A 19,379-nucleotide genomic window follows, 5' to 3' on the forward strand; every position below is an offset into this window, starting at 1 on the left:
TTCTCATCACTGTGACCAACACACCCAACAAGAACAACTTAGAGGAGAAACTTTTATTTGTGGCTTATGGTTTCAGAGGTCTCAGGCCACAGCAGGCCAACTCCATTGCTCTGGGCCCAAGTGAGGCAGTTCATCGTGTGAGGAGGGCCTAGGGGAGGAAAGCACCTTGACTCATGGTGGTCAGGAAGCAGACAGCAAGAGCAAGAAAGAGGAAGGAGCAGGACTGGGGATATGGCTCAGTTGGTAGAGTGTTTGCCTTGCATGCACAAGATCCTGGGTTCAATCCCCAGCACCCCCCTCCAAAAAAAAAAAAAAGAAAGAAAGAGGAAGGGGCCACAGAGATCCTCCCACACAGTTACCACCCAGTAAGTCCATTCAAACTGGGATGGACTGGTTAGGTTACAGCTCTCACAGTCCAATCACTTTGCCTCTGAACATTCCTGCAGGTAACCCAGGAACTTTTGGGGGAACACCTCACATTCAAACCATAACAAGGAACAATGATTGAGAAGGACTCACAGAACTCTCATGGCTTTTACAGAGAAAACCAGAAAAGTGGGGCTGGGGTTGTGGCTCAGTGGCAGAGTGCTTGGCTAGCATGTGTGAGGCCCTGGGTTCGATCCTCAGCACCACATAAAAATAAATAAAATACAGGTATAAAAAAAAATCAGAAAAGTGGAAAGGTGCTGGAATGGAGTGTGGGAAAACATAAACTTCCATGAGTTCTCACCCAGTGGAGTCACACAGGACAGGACACATTTAATTCTTCCAGAAAAGAGTGTGACAATGTATGATATTGTCTGTCAGGTAAGTTGCCTTGGAGACTCAGTGCCCAAAGTTTTACTGGGGGGGCTGGTCACATAGATACCCTCTGCCCAGTGCATACTAAAATTCTAGATTCCCAGAAGAAGGCCTAGTACAACCAGATTGTTTGCAAGAACAGTTTAAGAAGAGTTTGGGAATGCTAGAAACTCTTCTGAAATTCCAATTTCTGGATTCTAGCCAAGGGACATCCTTATAAGCAGGGCTTTCCAAAATCAGTCTTAGATCTTCTGGGTTAGCCTTTTTCTGCACAACCAAGAGATAGAAAGGGCCTAAGAAAACTGCAGACCTCAGACACAGTGCTAAGAGAGCTCAGAGCAGGAAGACTCTGCTTCAGAGCACTCACAGAGGATCCCTCCCCTAATTCTGCCACCTAACTGTATCACTCACACCACTTTATTTTCTGTATGTCTGATGCTTTGATTCCTGGCTGATCTCAGAGCGACCTCCCTTCTGAGGGAGAGCTAACTCCTGGAGCTAGGAAAGGATATGCAAGTCACCCAATCCAGAGCCCACATCCTCTGCTGCCTTTCTTATTGGGCTCTTCTGCTGTGGGTCACTCTTCTTTTTCCCTAACCACCCAAGGGTCAGGAATCAGACAATGGGCAGCCCCTACACCTGAAGTTCACTGAAATCATTCAAGCCAGCCCATCCTAAACCTGCTGGTCTGGCCCTGCCCACAGTCATGGCTTAGATATGATGTGTTTACCAAATGTTTGTGTGTGAGACAAATAATCAGAGGTGAAATGGTTAGGTGACGAGAGCTACGACCAAATCAACGGATTCACCCACTGATACGGATTAACTGGGTGGGAGCCATAGGCAGGTAGGCTGTGAGGAGGAAAGAGATCATGGGTATGCCCGTGGGGCTTATATTTTGCCCCTGTGAGTAAAGCTCTCTCTACTTTCTACATGTCCTGTCCTGAGCTGCTGTCCTCCTCCACACCCTTCCACCACAATGCTCTGTCTCACTTGGGCCCAGAGCTACCGCATTGGCCACCTAAGGATCTGAAACACTGAGCACCATACACTTTTCCTTCTCTAATTGTTCTTGTCAGGACTTTTGGTCACAAAGGTGGAAACACTGGCTAAAACACCCACAGAAAACACAATAAAGGCTCTTCCCTGCGTCTTACTCTCAATCCCCCTGCTCCTGGTTAATCCGGGGGCTTCCCTGTGTGGCCCTGTGTGGTGGACAACACCCCCTTTGTCGGAAACCATGAGGAACAAACTGCCTTCCTAATGGCAGCCATCTCCTGACCTACTGGCCTCACCATAATCGAACACCAGCCTCTGGTCCCACCGGTGATGGTGACTAGCTCAGTAGCAATGAGGTGGACAAGTTAACACGGAGGAAAAAGGAGGAAATAAACCAGCCAAGTGTGTGAGAGTCGTTTGTCCTCTAGGGAGTTGTTGAGAACCCATAACAGAGTGGCCTTGCGTGGTGGACGGGAACCAAGGTCACAAGCACAGGATTCTTCTCTCCATCTCCCGCACACACCAGCTTGGTGCCATTTTCTTCCCACCCCTTCCACACTTCCCACCTGAAATGTCCTCCTCTCTGTTCTCTATTTACACCGGCACCATCCATCTGAGGCATGGCCTTCCTGAAGAATTTCCCTCCATGGGAAACTGCCTCTTCTCTGCACATCTAGCTGCATCAACTGTCGCAGACAAGATGGCTCCGTTCCATGCATCGTCTCAGCTAAACCATAAACTCATTAAGGGAACATAGTTTGGCTCCCTTTATCTCCTGAAGCATGCCTTTATGCCTTTCCCATTGTGGTTTCCCCTAATAACCACAACTAATTATCATAAAAGAGAATCACAGTTTCAGAGAGTTTCTCTCTGAAATCGGGAGAGACCCCTGAAGTTAAACCAGGGTTCAGTGACGACATCTCAAAGAACTGTAAGGAACCTGGAGTCTTAAAATGTGAACTTAAACAGGAACTTTGTTTTGTCAAAGCTTTGATTCTCCCTCCACCCTCTGGCTAAGGACCCTCTATGCGACCCCAATAACTGCCTACACACTTCCCAACACTCACCCATCCTCCGCATCCTGCTGGGTCCTTATCTTTCATCTGGTTTCATTCTTGGATTTGTAACTAGGAAAAAAAAAAAAGTTAAGAAGAATCCAGAAGAAAGGTACAAAGGTAGCCTTTGCATGGGTCTATTAAGTGGGAAAGCTGCTGAAACACGCACAGAAACCACAATGAGGGCTTTCCTCTGGTTTCTATGTGCTTCAGGATGGTCATTTTAGGGGTTTAATCAAATCCAAAGTTACCAACTTGTCCTAATTTACCTGGGATTACCCCCATTTTAATTTTTTTTTCTGTTTGGATATACATGACAATGGAATGCATTTTGCCATATTATACATATATGGATTATAACTTAGGATCCCATATTTATGGTTGTAGATGAGGTGGAGTTTCACATAACTAGCAATTCACATAAGCAAGCTGTGGAACCAACCTAGGTGCCCTTCAAAACAGATGAATGGATAAAGAAAATGTGGTATATATACACAATGGAATATTACTCAGAATGAAAGAAGAATGAAATTATGGCATTTATCAGTAAATGGATGAAACTGGAGACTATCATGCTAAGTGAAATAAGCCAATCCCCTAAACCAAAAGGCCAAATGTTCTCTCTGATTTATGGATGCTAACCCACAACAAGGGAGGGTAGGGAAGGGAAGAATAGAATTCACTGGGTTAGACAAAGAGGAATGATGGGAAGGAACGGGGATGGAAATAGGAAAGCAATATGGAGATTCCTCAAAAAACTGAGAATGGAAACACCATTTGACCCAATTATCCCACTCCTCAGTATATACCCAAAGGACTTAAAAATCAGCATATACAGTGATATGGCCACATCAATGTTTATAACAGCTGATTTCACAATAGATAAGCTGGGGATTATTCCAGGTTTTAAACTGGAGTCGCAGATCCTGGGTGTCCAGGGTAATTGGTCACCCCAGGCAAGTTAAAGGCAGAGCAAGTCTAGAGTTTGTTTTCCAGAAATTGTGAGAAAATGTGGGGGATTTGCTTTTTGCTCCTGAGAAGGATGAGGCTGCAGATTGCCATATGCTTATTTTGGATGCTAAGTCCAGAGTGAGGGCATAACATCTAACTGACCTCACACCATAACTATAAAGCACATGAAGAAATGGAGGCATGGAGGGGTCATTTGCTTGAGATCATCCTATGAAGTAGCCTGGTTAAAACAGGAAATTAATGGATCCAAGTGGTAGATCATTCATTTCCACAGCTGTGTAATATTCCATGATATGAATATACCACAAAGTGTGTATCCATTCTATTATTGGTGGACATTTGGGTTCTTTACAGTATTTGACATATGTTCTGGAAAGTGCTATGAGCTTCAGTGTTTAAGAATAGAATTATCTACCTTCACCTTTACTGGATAATGGCAGACCCATTCCAAATCTTCTGTAATGCCTGATATTCCCACCAGGAATTTTCATTGCTCCTTATTTTTGCTCTCAATGTTTTCTTTGTCACGATTTTCACTTTCTGCCAGTCTTAAAACTAGGTAGTGGTATTTCATTGTGGTTTTCATTTGCACCCTCTGATTCCTAATGAAGTTGAGCATCTCTTCATCTGTTATTGGCCAAGCACATTTCTTTTATTGTGAGGGGCATGTTTAAGCCTTTGGACAGCATTCTGCCTTGACACCGTTTGCCCTGATGGAACACACCGTGTTCAATGCTTCAATTATATTTAGTGCATAATAGGTACTCAGAAATGTTCGATGATTACTTATTCAGTCGCATTGAATTAAAAGAGGTTCTTACTCATTTTGAAGCCCTCCACTCATTCCAGTGAACTTAGTTTTTTGCCTTCTTAGTTCAAACATACTGTGAGCATCAATCAAATTGAGGATTACACTACCAGGGAAGACGCAGGTAAGAACATAAGCACGTGTTTTTTGCCTCCTATGTAGTACATATTCAGTCCTGGGCTGGGACCTGATGAATGAGACAGGACACATGGTCCCAACTTCTCAGAAGCTGAACACGCTAACACTGCAAGGGAAGCAGTCATTCATAGATGCCACTCATACTTGAGCACATGCCCAGCAAATACTTGTATGAGAAGCTCTATGAACCTCCAACATAGGTTCACTCTCCATCTTGAACCTGGGGCCCAATCCAGGCCCACAGAGAGAGGCGGGATAAGGTCAATGACTGGTCACTAGATAAGAAGCTAGGGTGGTGGACCTTCTGAGGTCACATGATTTGCTTTCTTCTGTCTCCATTTCTCACTGTGTCTGTGGGGATGTTTTTGGCTGCCCTTTCAAATGTGCCTGAGGGTCAACTATTAAGCCTGCTCCCAAGAAGTCTAGCTGCCAGGTTGCTCCAGGTTATAGATATCATGGGTGGCAGAGGAGAGCACTCAAACCATGGCAACCGGGAAGCAGAGAGCGCTCCATTCACCAGTGACAAGACATAAACCCTGTAGGCACATCCCTGTGACCTATTTCCCCTAGCCACACCCTACCTGTCCACAGTTACCATCCAGTTTATCCATATATGTGGGTTAATCCATGGATTTGGTTACATCTCTCACATTATTGTATGGTCTCACATATGAGCTTCTAGGGGACACCTCATATCTAAGCCATAACACCCTCAAAATCGTCTATGTCAATGCAGGACTGTTCAGAGGTAAATGATTGGATTAGGAGAGCTGTAACCTAATACGTCCACCCTAGTTTGATGGACTGACTGGGTGGTCACTGTAGACAGGTGGGGCATGGCTGGGGGAGGCAGGTCACTGGGATTGTGCCCTGGAAGAGTCACCTTCCTGCTGCCCCTTTCCGTCTTTCCCTCTGGCCACCACGAACAGTGCAGCTTTCCTCTACTGTTCTCCTCCACCATGCTATTCTCCCTCATCTTGGGCCCAGAGCAGTGGAGTTGGTTGGCCATGGACTAAATCTCTGAAAACCTGAAGCCAAAATGAACTTTTCCTCCTCCAGGTTGTTCTTGTCAGATATTTTGGTCACAGTGATGAAAAGCGGACTAACCGTGTAAGCCCCAGGAAACTGTGAGTTCAGTGATGATCTCATTCCAGCCATAGGATGGGCTACGAGGTTCATAGCGGCACCCGGTCCGGTGCCTGGCTCATAATGATTGCGGAAATTGCTGGCGGGAGCCTCCATGCTTTCTCCCTTAGTCTCTCCCCTGCACCTGGCTTGGAGAAGAAATTCAAGATAATTGTTTCCAAGGAAGTGATCCTGGGGCTCTCCTATTGTAGGGGCTCTCAACTTTGGAAGCACTTGAGGAGCTTTCAGAATACGGATGCCCATGTCCCAGGCCCAGGGTTTTAACTGGTCTTGGATGAAGTCTTAACCAAAAGGAGGTGAAAAGATCCCCAGCCACCCTAAGTGCAGGGAATCCATCAAGACACTTTCCCACCAGGCTTTCCAGCCACTGCTCTTCCTCCTCACATCTTGGAGAGAAGAAGGTAAGACAGTCACAAAATTGCCTCCCGAAGGACATGTATGTCTAGGTCAAACCCCTTGCCATCAAAGGAGATAAAGAGCCTCTGTCTTTACCAGATGTCTCCCAAGAACTCTCTCCCACCATGCATTAAGAACTCAAGCAGATCACTATTTTTACTGTTTTTTTCTCCTCCTCCTCCTCCTCTTCTTCTTTTTTAAGATGCCACCAAGCAGCCATTGGCTGGTAATGATTCCAGTCAGATGCAAACAATTAAATTAGAAAGAGAAGAATGCACGTTCCATTACCAACCCCCGCTCAACTCACTCCCAGGCCTAATTGCCTTTTGAGTTCCCCAGACAGCTGTAGTTGATAAGGCCAGTGCTCCCAAAGAGCCAAACTTGAACCTAGAAGGAGGGGTTTGGAGTAGAATTGAACGCCTCAACCATTGCAGGGTCAGCCAAGAGAACTGGGGCCTACGGTGAGGAAGAGATCGCATATGTCAGTCACCGAAGTACCTTCCCTCCCCACCTCCCCACCTCCCCCTTTTACAGTTTCTTTCCAAAAATCTCAAGGCAAAGGCAGCCTGATTGTTGATGGATTGGCCACTGAGTTTTATTCGACAATGTATATCACTCTGCCAATATGAATTTGCAAGATGGTAAAAATACAACCCCCTGAAAAGATTACATGAAAGAGGAAAAAAATCATTAGGCAATTAAGAATGGCAATAATTCACCCGTATCTATGCTTTGGGAAGAAATATTGCCCCAGGGAATTAGCTGTGCTTATCACTTTGTCATCTGTCTGGGGTATGAGTGAGCGGAGGTTTTGTGTGTACTGCTGATGACTTCCCACAGTATTTCTAAAGCGTGATCAAAAGGAATGCCAGGCTTTTAATAGAACCGTCTCTCTTGGGGTAGCCATAATTTGTACACATGAAGCTGAGCTGCTAAATTAAATAAACATATGTATTCTTTAAGCACCTCCATATAAGTCCCTTTTATAAATTCTAAGTAATGGGATCCGGGGACTAGATGAGACATTAGAGGTCACTGGCCACCCTGGTCATTGTATGGATGAGGACGTTGGAGGCTCAGAGAGGCAAAGTGATTTTTTAGGTCACACAGCTCAGAGACACAAAGATACAACGAAAGGTTCAGTCTTCTGAGCTCATGATCTAGAAGGACTGCTCCTATTCTAAACTCCATCTGCTACCAGGCCAGTATGTGCTAGTTTTTCACAGCACTAACTTAGAAATCCCCTTTTCTGGGATACCTTCCTTGGATCCCCAACCCAGGCTGCAGTGAGTGAGCCTCTTATGTTCTGTTATCCCCACCTTGAACCTGCTTCCTTCCCACACCATTATCACATCATAGCAATGGCCCACTTTCTGTCATGTGATCAGCAGACGGGAAGGTCCTTGAGATCAAATCAGGGTTATATGACACTCACTTTAAGCACCTAGAATGTATGAGGCATTCTATAAGTGAGATTTAAATAAATAAGGAAAGTATGGTTGCCCTGGATGCGAGGAAGAAGGGGACTATTCATTGTTCACTTCTTGTGCTTCAAGTGACAAACGGATCTCTCTTATCGTTTTAGAGGGACCCAGAGAGAAGATCATCTGATGCTAGGAGAAATTCTTCATCCACAGTCATGCATTTCCTGCCCCTTGCAATGCCTCCCTCCTGTCTCCTGGCTCCTCTGGAAGAGCCAGCTGTCTAATCTGCCCCGTTGCCTTCGTGTTTATGAACACACCATGTTCATTCTTACTTCTCTGCAGGGTTCTTGCTGAGCCCTTTACCTTTACCCTTTCCCCTTCCCTGTTTCCATATGCTCCATGGAGCTGTCCCTGATTAGCCTTAGGCCACACTGATTGTCCCATGGTTTCATCATCTCTAGCATTTTGTCTGTTTCACCCCTTCTAGTGCCAAATTACTAACCCCTGCACCTTGAGATGGTGTCTTTAAAGAGCCATCAGTAATCCACTGGTGGTGGTTGCTGACAGCACTGGGGACCTCATAGATAGCCCAGAAGACGTCGGGGAGGGTGAAATGCTCACAGGGAACACACCATCCTAACCGACCCCAAGTAGAGCAGGGAGAGACTTCCCTCACCTGTCCGTGCTGCAGGTTCAAGAACAAAATAACTGTTGTCATTGTTTTAAGCCATGAGGTGGTGGGGTGGTTTCTTCCAGATTAGAGATCCTGAACAAGCACTTAACCAAATGTTGTTTTTCTTTTCTTTTTTTTAAATTTATTTATTAGTTCTAATCAGTTTTGCATGACAGTAGAGAGCTCTTCAATTCATTGTACACAAGGATGTTTTTTTTTTTTTTTTCTCGCATTACAGAACTTAGGGTAGAGAGAACAGGTGCAGCGCCCAAGGAGCAGGCTCCTTCTTCCTTCCTAGTAGACATGCTAGCATGGACCTTGGTTCTTGAGATTGTAGTTGGATGCTCCACCAATGGGCATCCTCGTTCACAAGCTTTCCTAAGAACCCCACGAGAAACTTCCTGTATCTTTTGCCTAGAATTATGTTCCATGGCTGACCTTCATTGCAAGAGCCTGGGGAAGTCAGGGGTATATGTGTGCAGGTCCGGGAGAGGCCTGCCTCACAGGCACAGGTATGCACAGGTGTGCAGCTCCCTCACAGGATTCTATTAAAATTACATGAGACATGGGTTTAGTGCCTGGCATGAAAATCAGTACCTAATAAATGCTAGTCATCTGTTATTACTATTCTTATGCAATTACATAGTGATGTTACTTGGACTATAGCAAACATTAAGGCATGACAGATGACAGAGGAACATTGCTCTTCCCACGTGCACTTCTGCTCCTTGGACACTAAAATACCGACAGCATTGACAATTCTTGTTTAAAAACATTGAATTTATGGTGTCAAATATACTCTCTAATAACTTTTTCTTTTTTTTTAATTTGCCAGATAGTCTTTTAATGAGAATTATAAAAGACCAAAACCAAATTTTTTTTTGCAAACTACCTTTTTTTTTTAAACAAATGATTTGCTCTTAATTACAAATACTGTGTATGATGATGCCTTCTTCTGCAAAACCAATAAATACAAGAACAAATTTCTAAACATGTGATTTGTCCAAGATATTTGAGAAGGAAAAAAGCATGATTTTTTTCAGTATTTATATAAATCAGAATATACTCCCTAACTTTTCAGAGTAAGCTGGAAGGTATGACTCAACTAGAAAAGAGGATGAAAGAAGAGAAAGAGACCACCTTATAGTTGCTTTAAATAGTTTTTGATAATTTTTCTTTGATGTAACCTTTCCTTTCTGGGACTCATATCTTCACAAAATAGCTGAATTTAAAATATTTCTAAAAAACTGATTAATGAGGGGAAAAATATGTATTGAACACAAACTTTACCATAAACAATTACGCATATCAAAAAGACACTAACTTTAAAAAGGTACAAAAAAAAGTGAGGAAAAACCTGAAATTACAGAAAAGAAAGTCAAATTTATTTAATGAAAAACTAGAATTAATAAAAATTAGCAAATGCACACACACAACCAAAAAAAAAAAAAAAAGAAAACAACCAGCAGCACTATGTATTGACTCACAAAGGGAGAAGCAGTGGCCCAAGACCACTCAGATGGCTTGTCAGTTAAACACACACACACACACACACACACACACACACAAAAGAACAAAAACAAAACAAAAAACCCAATATTTTCAACAATACAATCAATCTACAACAAACACAAAAGTCAGAATTATTTTACAATGCTTGCTCTCTTAATACAAAAGATGCCCATCTTGGGTGTATATATATATATTTTTTTTTCCAGTGGTTTACTGTTGACTTATTTTTAAATATATTAGTGTTACTACATGCAACTGTTTCCTATATTTAACAGCCTTTCTTTTTATTTACCTTCATGTGTCTAGCTTTCACCTACCAAAAGAGTTTCAGGTTGGTAGGCAGATGGGTGCCTTATTCTCCTGTGAAATTGAATGCAACAGTTTTAAACACTGGCCAGAAAATGTTTGATTGCCGTTTCAACACATGGAAATAGTTACATTGATGCCTAAATTGCCGTTTTCTGCAAAAAGCTGTGCAATGCTGGTGTCAAAGACTAGGCAGTCACTATTCATAATGGCTGTTGCAATTCCCTCATGAATAGATCGAGGAGTCGCTTCCCAAGTCATTCGCTGCCTATGACCATTTAGCTCAAGTCGATAAGCAAAATTTTCAGCTTGCTTGCATGTTCCTATCAGCTGTACAATTGCGAAGAATTGCTGGTGACCATCGTATTTTTCCTGTTTCTCCAAGACTAACATGAAGTGAAAGCCAAAACAGGACTGCATCATCACCCAGTCAACAGCACCAGGAAGATTAATGTCTGTAGCAAGGAAAACTATATCCTCTCCCTGTAGGGTTGTAATGGACTTGTGCTGATGCATCAGATGGGGCATTACAGCATCCAAAGAGCCTTGCCACTTACAGGAAGCACCAGGGCATGGGCAGGAATAAGGCCTAAACTCACAGAGCTCTTCGTGGTCTGCTTTTTCTGTATGTGGCAGAGTTATTTCACATCCAGAAGAGGCATATTTACAAGGGAAAAGTACATTTTGTTCTTTTAGGTGTTAAATATGCCAGTGTGTTCCTTCCATCATACATTTATCACTAAGACTTAGATCTTATGCCCGATCTCTCTGAGGCATAGAAGACAGACCTGCTAGTGTCTTATTGATGTGAAAATACCCTCAATGAGATGGCACTTGAGGTGTCTTTGAGTGGACACATTGCCCATGCAGGAGAAATTTAAATTTGTTGAGTAAGAAAAATGGGAAAATGGACATAAGATAGCACCCAGTAGCGTCTGCTCTAACTAGTGTGTTTAACAGAAAATTCTGGAAACCCAAGTTATGTTCTTTTTTTTTTGGGGGGGGGAACTGTACCCAGTGTAAGATTATATATAGCTCCCAAAGGGTTTTCTTCTCCCTCTCTAAGAAGGTGAAATGTTTATGGACTTATATCATTTTTCTCTTTCTTTCTTTCTTTCTTTCTTTCTTTCTTTCTTTCTTTCTTTCTTTCTTTCTTTCTTTCTTTCTTTCTATGTGTGTGTTTCAGCACAAATTTCTTTCCAATGCACCAAAATAGGGGTCTGGAAGAGGCCTGCCCTGCTGGCCCGTGGTCCAGCTGCCCACGTAGAGGCCACCCCTTCTCTGGGCAGCCTGGTGACCCAGAGAGAGATCAGCCCCATGCCCACATAGCACAGTTCCTTATTCACCAAAGAGTGGCTCCACAGCCCAACATCCGGGTACAAATAGGCTTGAGGCTTCTGCCACCACGAAAGTGGGATATCGCCACTCTATCAAGGGACAATAAGGACCTGGTAAGATGTCACCAAGGTGGGTCTGGCTGCACCAGGGGAATCTCTACTACAGGTGCTGACAGTTACCCTGTTGCTGAGGTAACAGGGAGTCTTGCATGGGGTTGCCTCTCTCTTGTTTCTCTTACTAACAGCCAACTTCTTATGATCACCCTCTCACTAGTCACTTAATACCTTCATATTCTCACATCCTACCTCATAAACATCTCAGACAACTTTCCAGCCTCCCCCCTTTTACTATTAAAAACTATAAACCATTACTCAAACCTATTGACTATATGGTAGAAGATAACCAAACTCATCATTTATGATTATAGTGATAAAACTGTAAATGTAAAAGTAGAAGCTAACTGATCTATGGCTGCACATTGGGTACATTGAGCGCTGTAATATTGATCTCACCCTTAAAGGTGCAGTATTGGTAACCTGTAGGGTCACTATAAGACAATAGGGCAGAAGCTCTAATACCTCAGATCTAACTGCAACAAAGGAAGACACACAGACATGAAAAAACAAGGGAGGAAAGTGCCCCAAACAAACGAAGATATTACAATAACAGAACCATAGATAGTGCAGTAGATGACATGTCAGAGAAGGAGTTCAGAACATACACAACTAAACTGATATGGGAATTAAAGAATGACCTAAGTGAGCAGATACAGGCAAAAATTGATCACTCCAACAAAGAGATAAGAAAACAAATATAGGTGACCATCAATCACACCAACAAAGAGCAAATATAGGTTGCAAAAGATTATTTCAGAAAGACATAGAGATTTTGAAAAAAAAAAACAACACAAAAATCCTTGAAATGAAAGAAACAATAAGCCAAATAAAAAACTCAATAGAAAGTGTCACCCACAGACTAGATCACTTGGAAGACAGGACCTCATAAAGTTGACCTCACAGTGAAGATGGTAAGAAACCATGAACAGAATATCCAAGAATTATGGGATACCATCAAAAGATCAAATTTAAGATTTATTGGGATAAAGGAGGGTTCAGAGATTCAAACCAAAGCAATGTACACTCCAGCGATGAAATAATATCAGAAAATCTCCCAAGCATGAAAAATGCATTGAAAAATCGAATACAAGAGGCTTATAGGATACCAAATGTACAAAATTACAACAGATCTACACAAAGACAAATTGTAATGAAAATGCCTAGCATACAGAATAAGGATAAAATTTTAAATGCTGCAAGAGACAAAAATCAGATTACATATAAGGGAAGACCAATTTGGATCTCAGCAGATTTTTTTTTTAACCCAGACTCTCAAAGCCAGGAGATACTGGAACAAAATATGCCAAGCTCTAAAAGATAATGGATGCCAACCAAGAATCTTTTATCCAGCAAAATTAAACTTCAGATTTGATGACAAAACAAAAACCTTCCATGATTAAAAAAAAGGCAAAAGAATTTACAGCAAGAAAGCCTGCACTACAGAACATTCTTGGCAAAATATTCCATAAGGAGGAAATGAAAAACAACTATGAAAACCTGCAAAGGGAAGAACTACAATAAAGGAAAAGCTAACCAAAGGAGAAACCAAGTCAGTTTAAATACCAAAAATAGATAAAAATGACCAGAAGTACAAATCATGTTTTGATAAGCCTGAAAGTTAATGGACTAAACTCTCCAATCAAAAAACATAGACTGGTAGATTGGATTAAAAAAAAAAAAAGACCCAACAATATGCTGCCTTCAGGAGACTCATCTCATAGGAAAAGACATACACAGACTGAAGGTGAAAGGATGGGATAAAATATACCATTTATATTGTCTGCATAAACAAGCAGGGGTTTCCATCCTCATATAAAATAAAGTAGACTTCAAGTCAAAGTTAATCAAATGGGATAAAGATGGACATTTCATACTGCTTAAGGGAACCATACATCAGCAAGACATAACAGTTTTATATGTCCCAAACACTGGAACATCAATCAAACACTTCTCAAATTCAAGAGTCAAATAGACCACAACACAATAATTCTGGGTGACTTTAACACACCTCTTTTACCATTGGACAGACATTACGGAACTCAATAATACAATCAATAACTTAGACTTAACTGACATATAGAGAGTATATTATCCATCAGTGAGCGAATACACTTCTTCTCAGCAACACATGGATTCTTCTCTAAAATAGACCATATGTTATGCCACAAAGCAATTCTTATTGAATACAAAAAAGTAGAGATTCTACCCTGCATTCTATCAGACCACAATGGAATGAAATTAGAAATCAATGATAAAATAAAAAAAATAGAAGCAACTCCTACACCTGGAGACTAAATAATACTCTATTGAATGAACAATGGGTTGCAAAAGATATCAAGGAGGAGAGTAAAAAAAATCTTAGAGGAAAATGAGAACACTGATACAACATACGAAAATCTCTCGGACACTATGAAGGCTGTACTAAGAGGAAAGCTCATTGCATGGAGTTCATTCCTTCAAAGAAGAAAAAGACAACAAATAAATGACCTAACATTACATCTCAAAGCCCTAGAAAAAGAAGAACAAATCAACCCCAAAGCAGTAGAGGACAGGAAATAATTAAAATCAGAGTTGAAATAAATGAAATTGAAACAAAAATGAAAAATTAACAAAACAATAAGTGAAAAAATAAATAAAATTGATAAACCATTAGCTATGCTAATAAAGAGAAGGAGAGAGAAAACTCAAATTACTAACTTTTGTGATGAAAAAGGAAACATCATGACGGACACTACAGAAATACAGAAGATAATTAGAAATTATTTTGAAAATTGTACTCCAAAAAATTAGAAAATATCAAAGGCATCAACAAATTTCTAGAGGCATATGATATGCCCAAACTAAATCAGGATGATATACACAATTTAAACAGAACAATTTCAAACAAGGAAATAGAGGACACCATCAGAAGCCTACCAACTAAGAAAAGCTCAGGACCAGATGAATATAAAGCTGAGTTCTATAAGATCTTTAAAGAAGAACTAACAGCAATACTCTTCAAACTATTTCATGAAATAGAAAAAGAGAGAACACTTCCAAACACATTCTATGAGGCCAATATCACCCTGATTCTAAAATTAGACAAAGACACATCAAAGAAAGAAAACTTCAGACCAATATCTCTAATTAATATAGACGCAAAAATTCTCAAGAAAATTCTAGAAAATCGAATACAAAAACAAATTAAAAAAATAGTGCACCATGATCACGTAGGGTTCATCCCAGGGATGCAAGTTTGGTCCAACACATGGAAATCAATAGATATAATTCATCACATCAATAGACTCAAAGATTGAAATCATATGATCATCTCAATACATGGAGAGAAAGCATTTGACAAAATACAGCACCCTTCATATTTAAAACACTAGAAAAACTAGGGATATCAGGAACATATCTCAACATTGTAAAACCTAAATGATGTTGCTAAGCCCCAGGCCAACATCATTCTAATTGGAGAAAAATTGAAAGCACTGCTTCTAACAACTGGAACAAGACAGGGATGCCCTCTTTCATCACTTCTATTTAACATAGTTCTTGAAACTCTAGCCAGAGCAATTAGATGAAAGAAATTAAAGAAATATGGATAAGAAAAGAACTCAAATTATCACTGTTTGCCGACAATGTTATTCTATACCTACAAGACCCAAAAAATTCCACCAGAAATCTTCTAGAACTAATAAATGAATTCAGCAAAGTAATAGGATATAAAATCAATACCCATAAATCAAAGGCATTTCTGTACATCAGTGATAAATTCTCAGAAAAAGAAACTAGGAAAACCACCCCACTTACAATAGCCTCCAAAAAATAAATAAATAAAACACTTGGGAATCAACTTAACAAAAGAGATGATAGACCTCAACAATGAAAACTACAGAACACTAAAAAATGAAATTAAAGAAGATCTTAGAAGATGGAAATATCTCCTTTGGTTTTGGATAGGCAGAATTAATATTGTCAAAATGGCCATACTACCAAAAGCACTATATAGAGTTAATGAAATCCCAATCAAAATCCCAATGACATTTCTCATAGAAATAGAAAAAGCAATCATGAAATTCATCTGGAAAAATAAAAGACTCAGAATAGCCAAAAAAAAAAAAAAATCCTTAGCAAGAAGAGTGAAGCAGGTGGCATCACTATACCAGACCTTAAACTATACTACAGAGCAACTATAACAAAAACAGCATGGTACTGGCACCAAAATAGACCTGTAGAATAGAAGACAAAGAGACAAACCCACATAATTACAGTTATCTCATATTAGACAAAGGCACCAAAAACATATATTGGAGAAAAGATAGCCTCTTCAACAAATGGTGCTGGAAAAATTGGAAATACACATATAACAAAATGAAATTAAACCTCTATCTCTCACCATGAACACAATTCAATTCAAAGTGTGGATCAAGGACTTAGGAATTAAACCAAAGACACTGAACCTAATGGAAAAAAAAAAATTAGGCCGAAATCTCTGTCATGTGGGTTTAGGCCCCAACTTCCTTAATAAGACTCCTATAGTGCAAGAACTAAAACCAAGAATCAATAAAGGGGATGGATTCAAAGTAAAAACCTTCTTCTCAGCAAAAGAAACAATCAGTGAGGTGAATAGAGATCCTACACAACGGGAGCAAATCTTTACCACAAGCACATCAGGATAATCTCTAGGATATATAAAGCACTCAAAAACCTTAATACCAAAAAAATCCCCACAAATAACCTAATCAATAAATGGGCCGAGGACCTGAACAGACACTTCTGTGATATACAATCAATAAACAAATATATGAAAAAATGTTCATCATTTCTATTGTTTGTAAAAATACAAAAAACAATAAGTGTTGGTGAGGATGTGGGGAAAAAGGCACACTCTTACATTGCTGGTGGGACTGCAAATTGGTGCAGCCAATATGGAAAGCAGTATGGCGATTCCTTGGAAAACTGGGAATGGAACCACCATTTGACCCAGCTATGCCACTTGTTGGTCTATATCCAAAGGACTTAAAAACTGTATACTACAGGGACATAGCCACATCAATGTTTATAACAGCACAATTCACAATAGCTAAGCTGTGGAACCAACCTAGATGCCCTTCAGTGGATGAATGGATAAAGAAATTGTGGTATATACACACAATGGAATATTACTCAGCAATGAAAGAGAATAAAATTATGGCATTTGGAGGTAAATGGATAGAGTTGGAGAATATAATGCTAAGTGAAGTTAGCCAATCCCAAAAAACAAAGGCCAAATATTATCTCTGATATAAGGAGGCTGATTCATAGTGGAGTTGGAAGGGGGAGCATGGAAGGGTTAGACAAACTCTAGATAGGGTAAAGGGTAGGAGAGAAAGGGAGAGGGATGGGGGTAGAAAAGATGGTGGAATGAGGTGGACATCATTACCCTAAGTACATGTATGAAGGCACGAATTGTGTGAATATACTTTGTACACAACCATAGATATGAAAAATTGTGCTCTATATGTGTAATATGAATTGTAATGCATTCTATTGTCATATGTAACAAATTGGAATAAAAATTAAATAAATTAATTTAAAAAATAAAGGTCCTTTTAAGAAAAGGCTGTCTTATACTCATCTACAGTAAGCCACTAAAATCATACTTCACATGCAATTGCTGCAGGTGAGTACTGTGTTCCACTATCTTCCCTGTTAGACTGAGAGATCTTTAAGGCAGGATTTTTGCGGCCAATGCCCAGCACACACAGGGTGCTCAGTAAATGTTTGCTGAGTGACTGAATAAGTAAAAACAAAAGAATACTGGAACAGATATGGTAAAATTTTAAGGGCTATCCCTTAAATATAGATCAGGAGTTTATATTATCCCTTCTGATAGGATAAATTTATAATCTAAATTTCCCTAGATCTCATCAGCCTTAGATATAAATGGAATAACATTCATAGCAATAGCTCAAATTCTGGCTTCTACTGTATGATACAGAAACTCCAGCTGCCTTCAAAGTCTCTCTTACAACTTTCTGGAAACTCCTGGGGTTGTCCCACATGAAGTCAGTCCCCACTCTCCTGCTGTGTCGGCCAGCCCTGATCCTGACCCCAGGCATGTTGCTCAAGATGCCCTTCAATGCAGAATATTCCTGTGACAGCTGTTGCTGCAGTGAGTGGTCCTCTTACGATCTGTCTGCAGCTATGGCTGCAGCTATCCCAGGTAGCACTAGTATTTGCACATAACCCCTGCCCCCACATCTCCTGTATACTTCAAATCCTTTCATTATTACTTATGATACTCAATGCAATGTAAATGCCAAGTAATAAGTTGTTGTACTGTATGATTTGAGGAATGTCTGCCCAGAGAACTGCTCTCGGGGCTTCCAGAGCTTCAGACCCCTCAGTCAGTGTGGCCAGCTTACCTTCCTACTCCTAAGACTTTCCTACTTTTGTACAGTAAGTCCCACATCCTAGAAAACTGCTCTACCCCGTGCAGGCCAAGACAGTTGTTCATCATGGAGGGAACCCACTGTGTGCAGCCCCAGAGATCTGATCTTCTCTGTGTCACTCTGGGTTCCATGCTGCTGCCCCTCATTCTGTGTCTCAGGCCTGATCAGAGTGAAGGCCTGACTTCCTCTGAGCAAGAAATAATTCTTCCATAGATGGCCTCTGGATTGGAACTGCAGCTCTTCCTGAAGATGTTGGACTTGCCACGCCTTCCCAACCACATGAGCCAGTTCCTTAAAATGAGCACCCCCACTCTCACACATATATCTCAGTATCCATTAGTATAATCCTGGAATCCATGGGCATTAGTTCCAGAACCCCCCTGTGAATATCAAAACCTACAGATACTCAAGTCCCTTATATAAAATTACATTAGTATTTGCACACAACCCTCCCACACATCTCCTTGTATAGTTTAAATCATTTCTAGATAACTTATGATACCCAATGTAAATGCTGGGTAAACAGTAGTTAGACTTTATTGTTTGGGGGATACTGACAAGAAAAAAAGACTGTGCATGTTTAGTAAAGATGAAAGTATTTTAAAAACATTTTTGAACCATCATTGATTGACTCTATGGATGCAGAACCTGCTGATTGGGAGGACCTGTTGATTGTGTTTTCTGGGGAACCCTGACTAACGTAGGTATCAGGACTCTAAGGGAACCTCGTTCTTGAGGTGCCCATGGAGAACAGAAGGAATTTTCTCCCCACCTTAATTTTGCTCTTGTAATGAACTGTATTGGGTACCAATGGGGACCACAGACAAAAACTACTCGTGTATGGATTGAGTCACAAGTCACACCAGCATATATAATGCTACCCTGAAGTATATTCCTTGACAAAAAGGTTACTTGGTCTATGAAGTCTGGAAAACACCACTTGGAGAGATTTTAATTAGGTTGAGAACATGTCCTCATTTTCATGGGATAGTCCCAGTTTATACCAATCATCCTGGCACAATTTCTAATGGTGCCATTTTTCTCTCTAATTGTCCATAGTCATAAATCCTATGACCACCGTGGTGAGGTATTAAAGGCTCCCAATCATCCTGCTTTAAAGAAACCAATTTAAGCCTGATGTTTCCCAAATGCACCTGAGAATGGAATCATTTTTTACATTAACATCTCTTAACTCCTTTTAGGATTAATGTTCTGAAGAACACTGGCATAGATAGAAGTAATGACCTAAGCACACAGCAAATAATAAGGGCCAGAG

The 19,379-nt window shown here is 40.7% G+C and overlaps 1 protein-coding gene and 1 non-coding gene across 2 annotated transcripts in view; one reads left to right on the forward strand and one right to left on the reverse strand.

Annotated features, from left to right (window-relative positions):
• Positions 1-225: 225 nt before the first annotated feature.
• On the forward strand, positions 226-298 carry Trnaa-ugc (transfer RNA alanine (anticodon UGC)). The gene has a single exon. It is a non-coding gene; the product is annotated as a tRNA-Ala (tRNA).
• A 9,877-nt stretch (positions 299-10,175) lies between these two features.
• The window catches only part of LOC144251341 (E3 ubiquitin-protein ligase SIAH1-like), a 127,919-nt gene continuing 118,715 nt past the window's right edge, over positions 10,176-19,379 (reverse strand). Inside the window, exons 4-5 of the mRNA XM_077794337.1 lie at positions 12,081-12,115; positions 10,176-10,919 (exon numbers count right to left, since the gene is read on the reverse strand). Coding sequence (XP_077650463.1) covers positions 10,342-10,919; positions 12,081-12,115 — 613 coding nt within the window. The 3' untranslated portion in view covers positions 10,176-10,341. The remainder of the gene's footprint in view (positions 10,920-12,080; positions 12,116-19,379) is intronic.

The sequence above is a fragment of the Urocitellus parryii genome (genome assembly GCF_045843805.1).
Source record: "Urocitellus parryii isolate mUroPar1 chromosome 13 unlocalized genomic scaffold, mUroPar1.hap1 SUPER_13_unloc_11, whole genome shotgun sequence".
NCBI classification, from domain to species: Eukaryota; Metazoa; Chordata; class Mammalia; order Rodentia; family Sciuridae; genus Urocitellus; species Urocitellus parryii.